This window comes from Thunnus thynnus, chromosome 13 (assembly GCF_963924715.1).
Source record: "Thunnus thynnus chromosome 13, fThuThy2.1, whole genome shotgun sequence".
Classification (NCBI taxonomy): Eukaryota; Metazoa; Chordata; class Actinopteri; order Scombriformes; family Scombridae; genus Thunnus; species Thunnus thynnus.
The window spans coordinates 20,300,492-20,316,349 of record NC_089529.1 but is presented as its reverse complement, the minus strand read 5'-3'; the positions used below and the strand labels follow the sequence as shown (position 1 = coordinate 20,316,349).

Below are 15,858 nucleotides of genomic sequence, written 5' to 3'. Positions count from 1 at the left end.
ACATATTTTGTTTCCCACACAATGGTGATTCAGGACATTAATGTGTGATGAGATTAGGTCATTGTCATCTGTGGTCTTTTATCAGTGAACACACCCAACGGCTTTCAGAGACAACTAATCATCAAACCACAGATGGAACAATTACTCTAAAAATAGTATGAGAAGATGTTGCTTCCAGGTAGAGTTTCAGTGTAAACCGAAAGTGAAGATGCTCATATGCTACTGTACTGGAGGTTAAATATCTGAGTAAGTTACAGTATCCCATCGAGGTTTCTTGTAAGTGGATAATGAGCTTAAATGATTTATTCTAACCAAGTTATGATAATCACATGACAATCCAACAGCAGTTTACTTCTAAACCAAGTTGAGAGTGGATTTCCCAGTGCACAAAAAAGCAAGTAGCTTGCTCCAGAGGAATGCAGTGAGGAAAATCCTAATTAATATAGGGAATGACCTCAGCTCCTTAGTCGGAGACACATTTATCTGTCCTTTATGCTAATTTATTTCAGGAGGGATACTTGTCCAAGAAGATACAGAATGATAGCATTCATTTTAGGATGCAAAAATGTCCCCTTTGTGCCGGTAATATCTGGAGAAACAAGGATAAAACACTTAATCTGAAATTGTTTGTCATTTTCTACACACATATGGTCAAGATTGTGCATATGCTACTAAATATTTAGCTACTACTAAAGTTATTCTTTATTATTTAATGTCACTGCAAGTTGATATTAAGTAAAAATCCTGGCTCAAATATCTTGTTTGCTTAGTTTCCTTTGCATGCGATGAGGGAAACAGTACATCCTCTCATTTTCACAAGCAGCCTGTACACCAGATTTTGAGACGATGAGAAGGTCATGGTTTACACAGTCACAGGCTTGTGTGTGAAGGAACTTTCCTCTCCTTTCCAGCACAAACAATACTTAAATACGAGGGTTTCTGTCTGGCATTTTGTTGTCTGCTTTGTGAGAGGGATGAAGTATCTAAGACTGGGGTGTTGTTATACTATATGTTTTTTTCTTGTAGTATAAAAAAATATTAAAAACTATTGTTATTTTATATCAGGATATGGAGAAACAAATCTCTGTCATCGTCAATGTCATCCCCTCCCTTACAACTGAAACTGAAACTGACCTGAAGAAATTAACTGAACTTTTTATGACTCGCTTGCACTCTAAATTTGCTGATTGCCATGAACATAAACAATTTTATAACTAAATCTGTGAATCTAACCTGTGATCTAGTTGTTCCACTTAATTATTCTGATTTGGACGCATCTTAAATAATATAACACCAACTAAGTTGCTCATAACTGATCTGAGTAAAACTACATTTTTGTAAAAATGATTTTCTGTCCTTCAGGTAGTCAACCCAACTTTCAAATATCTCTTATTTTGGCTTCACAGTTTATATCAGGTCATTGCTCTAACAAAGGGATGGCTCTCTTACATGACCCATCACATGTTTTTAGTCAAAATAATAAATTAGTATCTAAAAGTATATGTGGAATCATTTATTTGAGTCAGGTGGTGAGCAGGTATGGTTTGCATTGTACAAAGTAACATGTGGCTGCTACCATGAAGTTGTGGCAAATACACAGAAACAATATGAAGGTAATTTCCCTGCTGCCTTAGAAAATAATGTTGACTGGATCATGACTGAACAGTCATTTAAAAAACAAATGAAGGCCTATGTTGGAAGTTTATGGTTTAGAGGTATGCATTTCTTCTTTGATATTTTACTGCTAGTTGTTAAAGGAATAGTTTTGGGAAATACTTTTATTTGCGTTCTGGTGGAGAGTTAGATGAGAAAATTGATACCACTCTTGTAGCTGCCTGTTAAATATATGGCTACAGTCAGTAGCCCGGTTAGCCACTGCTGTTAATATGTTATATCTCGCTTGTTTAATTTGTAAAAAACTAAGGTGTAAAAATGTCAATATGCCTTTTTATGGGGGGTTAAGCACTCTGTTTCTTGGCTGGAAGCAGTAACTTCCTGAAGTCTCCTCTGGTTGCCTGGGAACTGCTTAGAGTCAAGAAATAGTCTCACCAATAAGCCCCATAAAACGACAAATTGTTGTTTCTACCCTTCAGTTTTTGTATGGATTAAACAAATTAAATATAAAGTGTCAAATAGTGAGTTTTATAGTTTTTGGACAGAGTTTTCAGTCTTTGTGCTAAGATAAATAAGTAAATTCTGTTTAGATACTTTGATATTGTTTTGATGTCTAGATGAAAACAAATTTTCTTGCATCTCCAGTAGCCTAAAAACAGGCACTCATTGGTTTAATTTTGTATGACTGATGGTAGACAAAAGATCTGAGATATAGGAGGTGATTCAACCAGCTTCAAACTTTTATATATTTTTGGCTGGACCACAACAGCAGGGCCAGCCCAATAAACAGACATGTCCCAGACTGATTCACTGACTGACTGGCTGACTAACTGATTGATCAGTGAGTGAGTGATTGGTTGGCTGAATGTCACCACTTCCTGTATCCATTTCCAAAGGAAAAGCCCTCTAGTGTTGCATACAGGGTCCAGCCATGTACCAGGTTTTGACATAGGCTTGTTCTTAATTGGAGTCCTGTGGTGGAGGCGAAAATCTGGGGGACCTCAAATGTTGCTTCTACATTTATATTTGTTGTAAAGAGATAACAAAGCAGATACTGTGATTATGTATTGTGTATGAAGTATATGGGTAATAATGTTGTTTTATTTGTTGTGAAACTGCTGATGAGATGAAGATGGGGCAAATATATTTTAAGAATTAATAATAATAATTATTAAGAATAATTATAGAATTATAGTAAGGGAAGGCTCAATAAATGTCTAATCACACTTATTTAGCCTAATTTGGTTGTTTTTTTAAAAAAAAAAAATTAGAATATTGTATATTTATTTACCTCAAGAGTTCCTAATTGCTGAAACTGAGTGAGTGATAAATTTACATGGAGTCAATGTAAATAAGTCCAGTATTTTTGATTGATTAAGTAATTTATTTACACAATCTATATATTATGACATTGTATAATATATATAATAATAATATAATACTTTGATTTACATGGAAATTTAGTATTTTGTTTCTAAAGTGCTCAAAATTGAACATTTAGGCATGACTATTTGCAAACAAATCTTTATGACACATTTTATTACAAGGTAAACTGTAATAAAACACCAGTTAATCATTGTGGGACTGATGGGTTTTAATCCTGTGTTTGGGTTTATTTTGACAACGGATTGTGCCTTTAAAGAGTGGTTAATGTAGGAAACCGCAGCCAAACTAATACAGCGGGTGGTGGGTGGGATGGTTAACTGGCTGACACAAAACTGCTGCTTTAGAAATGATTTCTCCAAAGTCCTACATCCGTCCTTCTTGTTAACTCTGCCCTACTGTGAGCCCGGAGCGCAGCAACCACAAACATGACCGATTATGAAGCCGCAACCGCCTTCCTCGGGGAATGGGGAAGTTTCCAGCAGCAGGTGTTTTTCCTCTTGTGTCTGAGCACCGTCCCCAACGGTTTCACCGGCCTGTCCATCGTATTCCTCGCCGACACGCCGCCCCACTGGTGCGTCGTCCCCGCGCACGTCAACCTCACCGCCGCATGGAGGAACAACAGCATCCCGCTGGAGGAGGACAATCATAGCGGCGATTTGCTGCCCAGCAAGTGCCACAGATACAAACTTGTTGATATACAGAGTTTCTCGGAGAGAGGCTTGCTGCCAGGTGTTGATGTTAATCTGTCTAATGTGCCAAAAGAAGGCTGCTTGGACGGGTGGGAGTATGATCGAAGCGTCTACATTTCTACTATTGTGTCTGAGGTTTGTGTACCTGAGCTATTCTAAAATTTAGAGGATACTGCAGTTGCGTCAGTTGTGAGGGAAGCTTTTGACAGGTGTTACCTGCTACAGGAAGTATGCTTGAACATAAAGTCACTTCACTTAGGCCTAGGCTACATAATAAGGGCGTATGGGACATTTTTTGTCAAAATAAATGTGCACTTGCTCTCTATCTCTCTTTTCTCTTTCATATGCACACACATAAAGAGCCTGGCTCTGCAAAATGTTTACTTTACTGAATATGTATTTGCTGAGTTATAGCCCCATCATGAATTTCTTTCTGATTTTTACATTTTATTTAATTGATTTAGATGAGACTGAAATTAATATTTAAAATTGACGTATGATACATTGTCACAATAATTAATACAAGAAAATAAATATAACTTGTAGGTAATGTTCTACTCCTTTTAAACCATATATCTGTTGTAAGGTTTTCATTCATACTGCATGTGTGTGTTTTTTTGCAGTGGGACCTTGTGTGTGATGACAGGTGGAAGAACCCGTTGACCTCCTCTCTCTTCTTTTTTGGAGTTCTCACTGGCTCTTTTATCTCGGGACAGCTCTCTGACAGGTTACGGACAAAAGATGAACTTTAGCTGTTTCAAAATAGATGTCACACTTCCCTTTTAGTTTTCTGCTACACACTGTGTTATACGTTTAACCAAATGTTAACAATAATCCAATGAAAAGCCAACAAAGTCCATTCATGTGGTTTGCTAATCTGTACAAGTGCCAAGACAAATTCAGTATGTCCTCTTTAACCCTCAACACCATGTCCTCTTTGAGATCTCAGCAAGTCTTTCACACTGCCGGTCACCAGATCACTAACTAATCACCAGATCTTTCAATTACTTAACCCCTTAATTGATTTGTCTATAGATTTTCATGAAACTCAGGTCAGTGCACGAGACAGCACTTCAGCCGTACAGCAGGAATGTAGATGGCTGAAAAAGGCTTTGCATCAAGATTTTTTCCTTTGTATGTTTTTAGTAGAAGTCAAAGTAAATGTGAAAACAGAAGAACATTTTCACACACTTGGTTAGACTGTGAAGGAGAGACGCAATATGTGATGTGTTAGTTAAAATTCAAGCAGCCGTGTAAAATGTTCAAAGATTTCTTGGACTGCACTCATGTTGTGAGGTGTGCTCACATCTCAAGGCACGCTCAGCTCTGCCCAAAATGTAGCAAAATTGTTTTAAAGTCCGCACTAATTAATACTTTGTGGCAAAAACCTCCAAAATAGGCTGACAGACAAGCATGCTTAACACATTATCATATCATATATAGCTAATGTGCTAGTAATTACCTACTTACACATCAAGCAGACGCAGAGCTACACTGTCATCTGATTGGAGTCAGTTTAGCCTCTCTCTCTTTGTCTGCCATTTGCCGGTGGACAGAGTAACTGAGAGCGGTGAGAGTGAACCAGACAGTAAATGTGCCCTAAAATCAAAACAACAAGTGAAAAGTGGCTAAAAGTGCAACAGAGCCACAGAAATGAGTGACCATTTCTTTGTGGGTTCATCGGTACAAGCGACCCCTTTCATACAATGCAAAATAATGTATTCTGCTCATGTAGCCACAATTTAACACTCATTTGAATGACATTTCTTTCTACTGTATACAGCAAGTTAACTCAGTCACTTATCTGTGCTTTATATCTTTTTTAGGTATGGGAGGAAAATAGTGTTGTTTGTTACCATGGCAGTCCAAACAGTATCCACATTCATCCAGGTCTTTTCTCCATCCTGGCCTGTGTTCTGCGCTGTGTTCTTTGTCGTCGGGGTGGGACAAATCTCCAACTATGTGGCTGCATTTGTGTTAGGTACTTTTAATCTCCTTTATGTTGTCTAAAATGCATTTAGTGGCTAACTTGTTCATGATGATGCAAATGACTGAGAGCTTACGACTGTGTATTGTGAAGCACTCTTTATTTCTTCTTCTTAGGAACTGAGATATTAGGCCCACGTGTGCGGATAGTTTACTCCACTGCAGGTGTGAGTCTGTTCTTTGGTATGGGCTACATGCTGCTGCCGCTGTTTGCTTTCTTCATCAGAGACTGGAGGATGCTCCTCCTAGGCCTGACCCTGCCTGGCTTCCTCTATGCGCCTCTCTGGTGGTAGGTAGGTGTGTGTTTCTTTGTGTGTGTGTCTGTGTTTGCATTTATTTTGTTGTCTTTGTTGTCAACTGATTATTATTTTCTGTAATGCTGACAGGGAGGGAACCTGAGTGTTCTAGTGTGTTGATCATTCCCATCTCTTCTCACACGCCTGTCCCATTTTACAGTTTTTTTCTTCCTGTTGATTAATCAGCATCATTCCTGCAAAAAAACAATCAAGGTATATTGTTTTGCACAAAGTTAGCAACATATTTCAAATAAATATGCATTGCCAGTTGAATAACCACAACAGTATCACTCTATAAAGACTTCATGAAAGCTTTGCAGCTAATATTGAGTAGGTTTTACCTTTATGGAGCCACTCAATTTAGCATTAACCCATGCCGATAATCAAAATAAAGAAGAAAAGCTTCAATAGTACTTTGCTATGCAGTATGTTTTCCTGTTGCAGAGGATTGAACATCTGTCTCTCTCTCTCTGCCCACTCTGACGTGTAATGAGGCAGGTACGTACCAGAGTCCCCTCGGTGGCTACTCTCTCAGGGAAGAGTAGCAGAGGCTGAGGCCATAGTGAGAAATGCTGCGAAGAGGAACAAAATTGAGCCTCCACAGGTCATCTTTAGTCCTTTGCAGGTGAGCTTCTTCTATATGTCTTTCTCACTGAAATCCTGGCTTATGGACACTTTCCTGACCGCTGTGGTAACCAGATGTAGGTGTACAATATTAATAATATTAATGTAAGATAAAACATAGGATGTCAAACTTGAAGGGGGAGGTAAGGAAGGAGGTTGGAGGTTTCTGTTCAGATAGCTTCCAGTCACGATCTCTCACATGTAGTTCTTTTAACACACTTTTGGGAAGGCAGATGTGCATCTCTTTACCAGTATTTCTTTTAAATTTACATTAGCTTTAAAGTTACTATGCCGACTCTTTAAACTGGGCTCAACAGCATCTGCTTGATGATTTTTGGCTGTCCAGACCTTAAAGCTCTCATGCTCTATGAGAATCATTGTGGGTTTACTGACAAAGCTCAAATGAAAAACACAAAATCGACTCCTGCACACCGTCAGCACTTACAGAATGACAGAATGACAATGTTAAATAGCTACTTTTCGGTCATGCAAACTTCATCAGGCATTTCAAAACAGCTCAAAAGATCCACATCAGTCAAGAGCCCGACAGTCATGAGATTACTGACCCAAATCTATACATGCATCTATTTGAAATGTGCAAAAAAAGTTTTAATGACAGATTCTGGGTAATGTAGTGTTGCCAGTACAGAAGAAAGTGCTGAAGAAAGTGAGTTGAGTCCTTTACATTACTTATACTTTTATTACTATACTACAACTACTACTACAAATACTATATTAGAAAATATAGTATTTATTGTTCACTCATTTGCTAGTGGGAATGACTCCTGAATACACAATACCTCTGTTACCCTATAGCCTTATACCCAAGCCGTTAAACAGAACATACCTGTTTCTCTGCTGATGCTGTTTTTTTGTACAGTAGATTAACTTTTTAGGGTTCCTTGCACAGTGTGATGTAATCATTTACAGTCATTTACATGAGTGGACACTAAACTGGGTGGTAGCACAAGAGACTTTGCTAAGATGCATCCTCTGTGATGGAACAACTTGAGTGCCAACACTAAACTCAACTTTATTTATATAGCACCTTTCACACAAACATGCAGCCCAAAGTGCTTCACAGAGCAGGATTAAAACAACATAGAAAAAAGCAAAAGCAAAAGAAAAAAAAAGAAAAAGCAAATAGACAACAATAAATAACATTTATAAACACCAGGGATTAAAAATACATAAAAATCAATGAAAAAAGCCAGATTAACAAATAGCTTGTTAATTTCCTTTTAAAAGTACAGAGAGAGCTTCATGTCATTCTAATATCCAGAAGGCAGCCTCACTGGAAAAGCGGAGGAGGACCTTAATGATCTGGCTGGAAAATAAAATGAAAGAAAATCTCTGATGTAGGGAGGAGAAAGGTTATTTAAAGCTTTATAGAAAAGTAAAAGAACTTTAAATTCAATTCTGAAAGATACAGGTAGCCAGTGTAATGTCTTTAACAGTAGGGAAATGTAATCCATCCTGCAGCATTCTGAACTAGCTGTAGTTTTCTCATAGACTTTTTAGGTAATCCATTAAAAAGGGAATTACAATAGTCTAAATGGCTGGTAATAAAAGGGTGAATGAGCATTTCAGCATCTCTCTGAGTTAAAAAGGGTCTGACTTTGGCAATATTTCTGAGATGAAAAAAGGATGTTTTAATGACCTTGTTAAAATGAGAATTGAAAGTTAAATCTGAGTCTAAAATCACTGGCAAGTTTGTGATTTGTGTTTTAATCTGTTTGCCAAGACCACCAATTGCTGACTGCAGTTTTTCTCTTGCAATCAATAGTTTTCTTCTCTATTTTGGTTTCCTGAAATAATCTTTGAGAAATGGGCTTGTCTCTCTGTATCTAATGATAGGATCAACTGTATTTAACACTAATCTCTTATTTCTTTTAACAGCAGTTGCATTTCTGTGTATTTTATTTTTATGTTTTTTTAAATGCATCATAGTTAACTTAACATTTTGTGATTATTTGCTTGTATATTGTGTGTGTAGTTATTGAGAAAGAAAAATCAGGCACTGGACAATCCAAGAAAAAATTGCAAAAATCCACTCATGAGACTTATCAATCTCCATACTGCTGAAAATCAAGATCTTTTGTTTTTTATAGTGAGTTATCTGTCAAAATGATCAGCTATATATTGAGCAACTAGGCGTTGATCTTCCTTAAAGGGAGCTGAATACATCTATCTTTCTGTACATTCCTTACCTCTATAACCTTTGACCTGTGAATTCTCTTCTGGAAATAAATCTGCCACATTCATTACCTGAACCCTCGCCGTTGACACAGATGCACATTGTCCTGCATTCATCTTTCCACCTTGGAAACAGACAAAGGACCCTCTGCATTGGTTAGAAAGAGACTTTGGGTGTTAAATCAGGATCACTTTGAATGATAAACGCTTTCTGCTTTCATGACTTACTGTGGTATACAATTCATGCTAGTATCACAAGCACCAAATAACCTGTCCATAATGTCATGGTTAATGGTGTGGTTGGTAGTTTTATTCAATTTTTGGCAACATATTATACTGCCATAGGCTGCATTTGTGTTGTTTTTTCTGTATACAACAGTAAATGAATGAAAGAATGAAAGGCTTCTTATAAGTTGTGCAGGGTAACATTCATGCATGAATATCTCACAAATATAATATAGCAGCACTGCTAATAGTGCAGGCCTGATAAATAAATTAATAGTATACAATGTAAACAAAATAATAATTATTGTTACAAGCATGTTAACTTTCACATTGAACTTTTACCTCCATTAATCCTGATCCTTGTGTTCTGGTGTCCTGGTGGGGACCATACCTACATGTGAACACGTGCACATTTGTTCACAAGCTTCTCTCTAATGAAATTAGTTCTAGACTGGTGGCTCTGCCTGTTAAGTGTTTGTTGTTCCACGTGCTCTGCTGCCCCCACAGAAAGAACTTCAATCTGACAGGAAGAAGACTCACAACATCTGTGACCTGCTTCGTTCAAGGAACATTCGTTGGATCTCCATCACGCTGTGGCTGGTCTGGTGAGTTCCTGCTGTCCCATCTGACCTCCACATTCAGTACTGTGACCCCGCACTCACAAATACACACACCTAAGCACACACATGCAGACATACACACGTGCTGTAACGCTTTTTACGCACACACACACACACACACACACACACACACATAACATGGACACACAGTTTCAGCCTCTTCATGCATCACCTCGACCACATGTCAGTTCATTTCACTAACAACAAATAATGACCTGTCGGGTGCTGTGAAGCCTGCAACCAAGATCAAAATCAGGTTTTATGTAACTGCACAGTATGCCCGAGTCTGAAAACAGATGCAGCTTGATTTTTGTTTGAGTTTCTTCCCAAAAACATCCATGATTTAGAAACAGTTGCATGTAGTCATATAGACATGGAAGTTGTGAGCTGCAATCATAGCAGGTGGATAAGCTTTAAATTGCATGTTATTTTGCTACAGCTGAAGGACTAATTAACTTTATGCAGTCAAAAAAAATCAAGGATGCCAAAGCCAAATATTTTTCTCCTCCAATGCCTGACACCGCAGCAAAGTTTTGATTCACTTAGTACAATTAAATGCCTTATAAATCCTTCTCATATTGACATTTCTGCTTCTTCTGACAATAACTTTTTCATTATTAATTATACAAGGCTCTTCTTCTGCACACAGATATCACTTTTTATAGTCTCCTTATATTCTCTGCAACTGTTTTTAAAAAAAGTATCCCCAAGATATTTGTTAATGTCCTAATTGTTTGTGATTGAATATTGATGTATCAGAGACAAAAACTGCTACTGCAGAGAATGGTTTTCCCCACCAAAAACTCTCAAAGCACCAAAGTTCATACTGCACTATTCCCTGTTTTGAACTTGTCACTTTACTTAACTGTGAGTTTTTTTTCTTTTACAAATTTGTTTGTAAAATGTCTCCTTTCTGTCCACATGGTCAGGAAGCATATGCTGATAAATTTCTTAAGAACTGACAAAATCACCAGATTTAGATTTCTATCAGTAAGGTACAACACTTCACACGCTCATATTTTTGAACCTGGACAGGAAACACTAATAAAACAACAGGTGTGGTCACAAACACACACTGACAACACTGCAGCGTCATGCCACTGAGCAACACAGGAAAATAAGCACATTGTAGTCTGTTATTTATGCTAAACAATTTTCCCAACAGGAACATCTTGACCATCGCCTACTTTGCTCTTTCGCTGAACACAGCAAACCTTTATGGTAATGCATACTTCAACTGTTTCCTGTCGGCTCTGGTAGAGATGCCAGCCTACACTTTGTCCTGGCTAATGTTTCGCTGGTGTTCCAGGCGACTGACTCTCTTCTCAACTCTCTTCATGGGAGGATTGTTTCTACTCCTAATTCAGCTCATACCAGCAAGTATGAAACTTGAATAAGCAACTTTTTTTTAACCCCGGATTCATGTGGCATTGATTTCTGCCATTTGCTCATTTGAACTTTTATATAAGGGATACAGACACTGAAGCAGTTTGTATATTCATCTTATTTAACCAACTGCTCACATGCAATCTCTAACAATTTAATGCCATGTTCCCTCTAGACCTGATTTCTCTGGCCATAACACTCGAGATGATGGGGAAGTTTGCAGTGACGACGGCCTTTGCCATCGTGTACGCCTACACAGCAGAACTCTACCCAACTGTACTGAGGAATACGGCTGTGGGTGCCTGCTCCATGGCCTCCAGAATAGGCAGCATCATTGCCCCATACTTCATTTACTTAAGTAAGGATGCTCTTATCTTTTGTCTAAAGTTCATGTCAGTGAGTTCATGTCCCAGTTCTGCTGAACTTCATTCACATTACATATACTCAAACTTCTCTATCTTGATTTTCCTGTTTGTACAAGATGAGAGGACTGAAACATTCACCACTTTTCTCTTGGACTTTCTGGACATAAACCTAATTTTCTTGAAGTTATTGCTGCAAAGCATCATGCCACTACCCTTGGCATATTTTGACTTTCTCAACATACTACATGAAATAACTTCAGTTAGGAAAATGTCCTTCCATCTATCATTTAAACCACTTATCCTTTTCAGGGAGAGAGAAGAGAGGAGAGCGGCTAATGCACACTTGGACACACATTCACACTTGCAGTCACACTTATGGGCAGTTTATCCTCTCCAGTTCGCCTAACCTGCTTTGTCTTCGGACTGCACACACAAGGAGAACATAAAATCTCAGAGAAACCCCCACCAGCTGGGTCGGGCTTAAAGCCAGGATGTTTTTTTTCAGGCAGCAGGGATAAACAATAAGCCCATGTGCCACCAAAATGTGCTGTTGAAGGTTTTCTTTTTTTCTGTAAATAATAGTAAAATATCATCAATGCTGCAAAAAAAAATCTAAATTGTTTGTACTTATATAACATACTTCTTTGTACTTGCTTTCCAATTTACTTACCCAAACACCATTAGAAACAAGAGGCTGGTGCTTCTACAGAAATAAAACAAAAAGTAGATAGAACAGCTCTGAAAATCCCAAATCCTTGTGTTAAAATGTAAAAAGTTAATTTAGATTTAGTGGACTAAACTTAAACTACGGAAGCAGCCACATCAACCAACTTCTTTAAAAGTCTCTCCACCACCTTTTGTCTTGTTTTTAACTGCTATACGGTACCATTCTTGCCAAGGTTGTTTCTCACTGTCTCTTCCTTTGATGTGTTGCCACAGGAAGCTATTCCATTTCACTGCCTTACATCCTCATGGGAAGTCTTACAGTTCTGTCAGGGTTGCTGAGTCTCCTGCTGCCCGAGAGCTATGGAATGCCTCTGCCTGACACCATCACTCACATGCAGCCTTTCCCCGGGTAAGACTACGCTTCCCTGTCATGACATTTCCTAGAAACTTGGGTTATTATAGATTTGGATGGATTTTTCATCAGGCTATTTCTTTCAACAAGTTTCAGTTTTTTTGTTGATTTTAACTTAGGTTTGAGTTAGTTCTCAATTATTTTCTACTGGCATTAGTTATTATGATCTTGATTTTTTTTTAGTTAGTTTTTAGTTTGTTTTACATGTAAACAAGACAGTTTTATTATGTTTTATTTATTCAAAGTCTTGGTTTATATTTGATATAGTTCGTGGTAGTTTTTCGCAATTAGTTTTTGCCTTAGCTTTAGTCTTGTGATAAAATCCCACATTATGTTATACACATTGTGCAGGACAAAACAAATGCAAAGACTTAATTAGGACAAAGAAGAAGAAGTGCCAGATTTTAAATTATTAACTTATGTTGCAGAAATACATCTGCCCTTTGACTGTTTTACAGTCTACTTCAATTGACCCTAAAAGGATCAGAGGTTACTTACCTGCTCAATAAGTAACTTCAGACTTCAGAGTCCAAACACTCAGCTCAAGACTCATCTGCCTGCCGCAGATCTGCACTTTGGCTTTCACCCATGCAGCATTTCTGACTGCTTTAATGCCCTGTGCAAAGCAGACTGGCACGATAAGAACATGTACAACACACTAAAATAAACCCACATGCAGTAAATGGCTCAAATATAAAGATCTAACTCAACATATAAAGTATATTGCAACACATATACCTGCTGTAACTTCAACACTATTGTAGTTACTTAAGGATGCATGTTTGTTAATTCCAATGAGTGTCATGGGCACCACTTAGATACTGTAGATATTTAAAAGATATATATATTTTTAAGATGCCCTCCATCCTATTCTGGTTGCAGTGACTCTCTAGGTGACCACCTAGTTCACGTACAACAAGGTTAAGAACAGGTTTCAATAGCGAACTCCTTGAATCATTTCTGTAATTGTGTCAATGTTTTTCTTTCCTCTAGATGTTGCAGGAAGACACCTTATACACTCACCCAAACCACAGAAGAAGAAAAGGTTGCTGAAAGGAAGTCCCCAGCTGTACTTTGAACAAGGAACAGCACTTTTATCTGTCTGAAGCGAAGAACTGGACAAACATCAAGTCTCTGTGCTCATTTCTGCTAAATTGACATTTGTCAGGACTACAGTAACTAAAATGATGATTATTTTATAAAGGGATTTTGAAATTATGGAATGTGGAGCTTTAAAACATCAATTCAAGTTCGAGTTATGGTTCCTCTGTGTCAGCAACAAAATACTGTAAAATGAAGAGTGTACCAATTGTTAGCATTAATAATGCTGTTCACTGTTTTAAAAGTGTAATTTTTTGAAAAATTAACAGTATATATGTATTCATAAAACTACATTTCTAATATTTTGATACCAGATTAATCAGAACCAGTAGCTACATGTACTGTTACATATGAACAGTTTCTTGTGAATATTTTTATACATCTTTGTGATTCAAGATGCATGGAGTGACCAGAAAAGTAGTCCTCCAATCCTAACAGTCATTTTGTTAACAATGCCTTTGTGAAACTTGAATAGAATATATAATTTAAAAAAAAATCTACATTTTTAATGGTTATACACCATTTTTCATCGTGTTGTTTTGTTAGCTTACCCTTTATTCTAAGGTATTTCTGGTATTTTTGCTCCTCTGTTAATTTAGATTAGGAGGGCAAAATATTAGAACAACTTTTGAGATAATGCTTTCTAAATATGAACTACAGCCTCACAAAGTACAATCATATTAGGTCAATACATAAATAACTGATTGCGTAATTTGAAATGTTGCAATGAACATTTCAAGAAAGGGAGTGTTTATTATTACAGGCCTGCTGTATTGGTATTGTTTTGTATTAGTCACTACAGGAATGTACTGTATGTCAATCCCTATGACAGAAAAACTATTTTAGAATTTACTCCGAAATGTCCACACGGTGTGTTCAAGTACATAGTGTATGTATTAATCAAGCTTTAATCATTTAATTTCACTTTTTAGATAGAGGTCATAATGTAATAGAATTCACCAGTACTGATTAAAAAAATCTGATACAAATTCTGATATAACAATAGTAATGATACTTAATAACAATATTTATTAATAACTAATTAATGTAAGTAATGTGTCACATAGTCACATAGAGAGTGTTCTCTTCTAGTGATACATGGACACTATACTGCTACTATACTATAAATTACTGTAGTATAAATTCATTTGTGAGTAAAGAAAAGTTAAATCGTCATGATATGCACCAATTCATTAATGTTGGTGAAGGGCAAAGGGGTGGTATCAGGATGCATTTAATACCTGTGTTTTTTGCAACTACCACTAGGAGTTGGAAGTTTTCAAATCAACACATACAGTAAACGCTTTAAACACATTAATCATTTTGATCATTCTAAAGTTAGAATAAGATAAGATAATAAGACCCACCTTTCTCTTTGATGCATCTGTTGAATAGTTTGAGGAAGAGGTCGTCCAAAACTCTCTGGTAGGAAGAGAGTGGCAGAGACACAACAGCCAGAGTTCCCAAAGTAGTCAAAGAAGACTGGATCCTGCGAACATATGCATTTACAGTAAAGTACATGAATCCAACAGAAAATCCAAACTACATAAAGGTGAAATTAGATGTCAACTTGTGGGTATGCCAGTATATAGTGAAGGTTGTTTATTCACTCAAATTTGCATATCTACCAAAAGAAGTCCAGGTCAAACAAATGGTAATAATTATTATTCAAGACCAGTTTACTCACTCAGCTGTGACAAAAAAGGTGCAATGCAGCTTCCAACTCCGGAAACAGTAGTGCTTGTCCCTGTGCTCCTGAGCACTGCTGGGTAAAGCTTTGCCATATAGGCAAACATCAGGGTTGTACCAGTAGTGATACCAAATTTACCCAGCATTTCCATTGCAGCAGACAGATTTGATAAACCTGAAGGGTAAGAAATGGAAGAAACGGTTTGTCCAAGTGTAGAATAGAAACACAAACTCTGTCCCTGTATGATATACTCTGTAGCACCTAATTAACTCCATGTGAATGAGGGTTTGGAGATTTTTTTTATCCTTGCCTTGACTTTGTGCAGCCCGTATACCTTCTTAAGGTCTTCCTCTCTATTCTTTACCTTTCTTCAGCCATTGAAGCTGTCTTGAGGGCCAAAAGTGTTTGCTGGGTGACAGGACAGTATCGCAATGTATCACACCATGACACCACCACTGAGGGCTTACATAAAAAATAATAAGCAGAGGTGTTAGGACGGGCATAATATGCTGCTGGTGTGCATTTCCCTTAAGAGGAATTCAAAATACAGTCACAGGTGTTCAACAGGGCAGGGATGCAAAAACTTTTTGAATGGGCAGAAG

At 37.4% G+C, this 15,858-nt stretch overlaps 1 protein-coding gene across 1 annotated transcript; it reads left to right on the top strand.

Moving 5' to 3' along the window:
• The first annotated feature begins 3,332 nt into the window (after positions 1-3,332).
• LOC137195874 (organic cation/carnitine transporter 2-like) lies at positions 3,333-14,720 on the top strand. The gene is made up of 10 exons (XM_067608554.1): positions 3,333-3,824; positions 4,313-4,416; positions 5,516-5,670; positions 5,793-5,964; positions 6,470-6,596; positions 9,524-9,621; positions 10,802-11,016; positions 11,198-11,380; positions 12,327-12,462; positions 13,459-14,720. The coding sequence occupies exons 1-10, from the start codon at positions 3,426-3,428 to the stop codon at positions 13,541-13,543; spliced, it is 1,674 nt and encodes a 557-aa protein (XP_067464655.1). The 5' UTR covers positions 3,333-3,425; the 3' UTR covers positions 13,544-14,720.
• Positions 14,721-15,858: the final 1,138 nt, after the last annotated feature.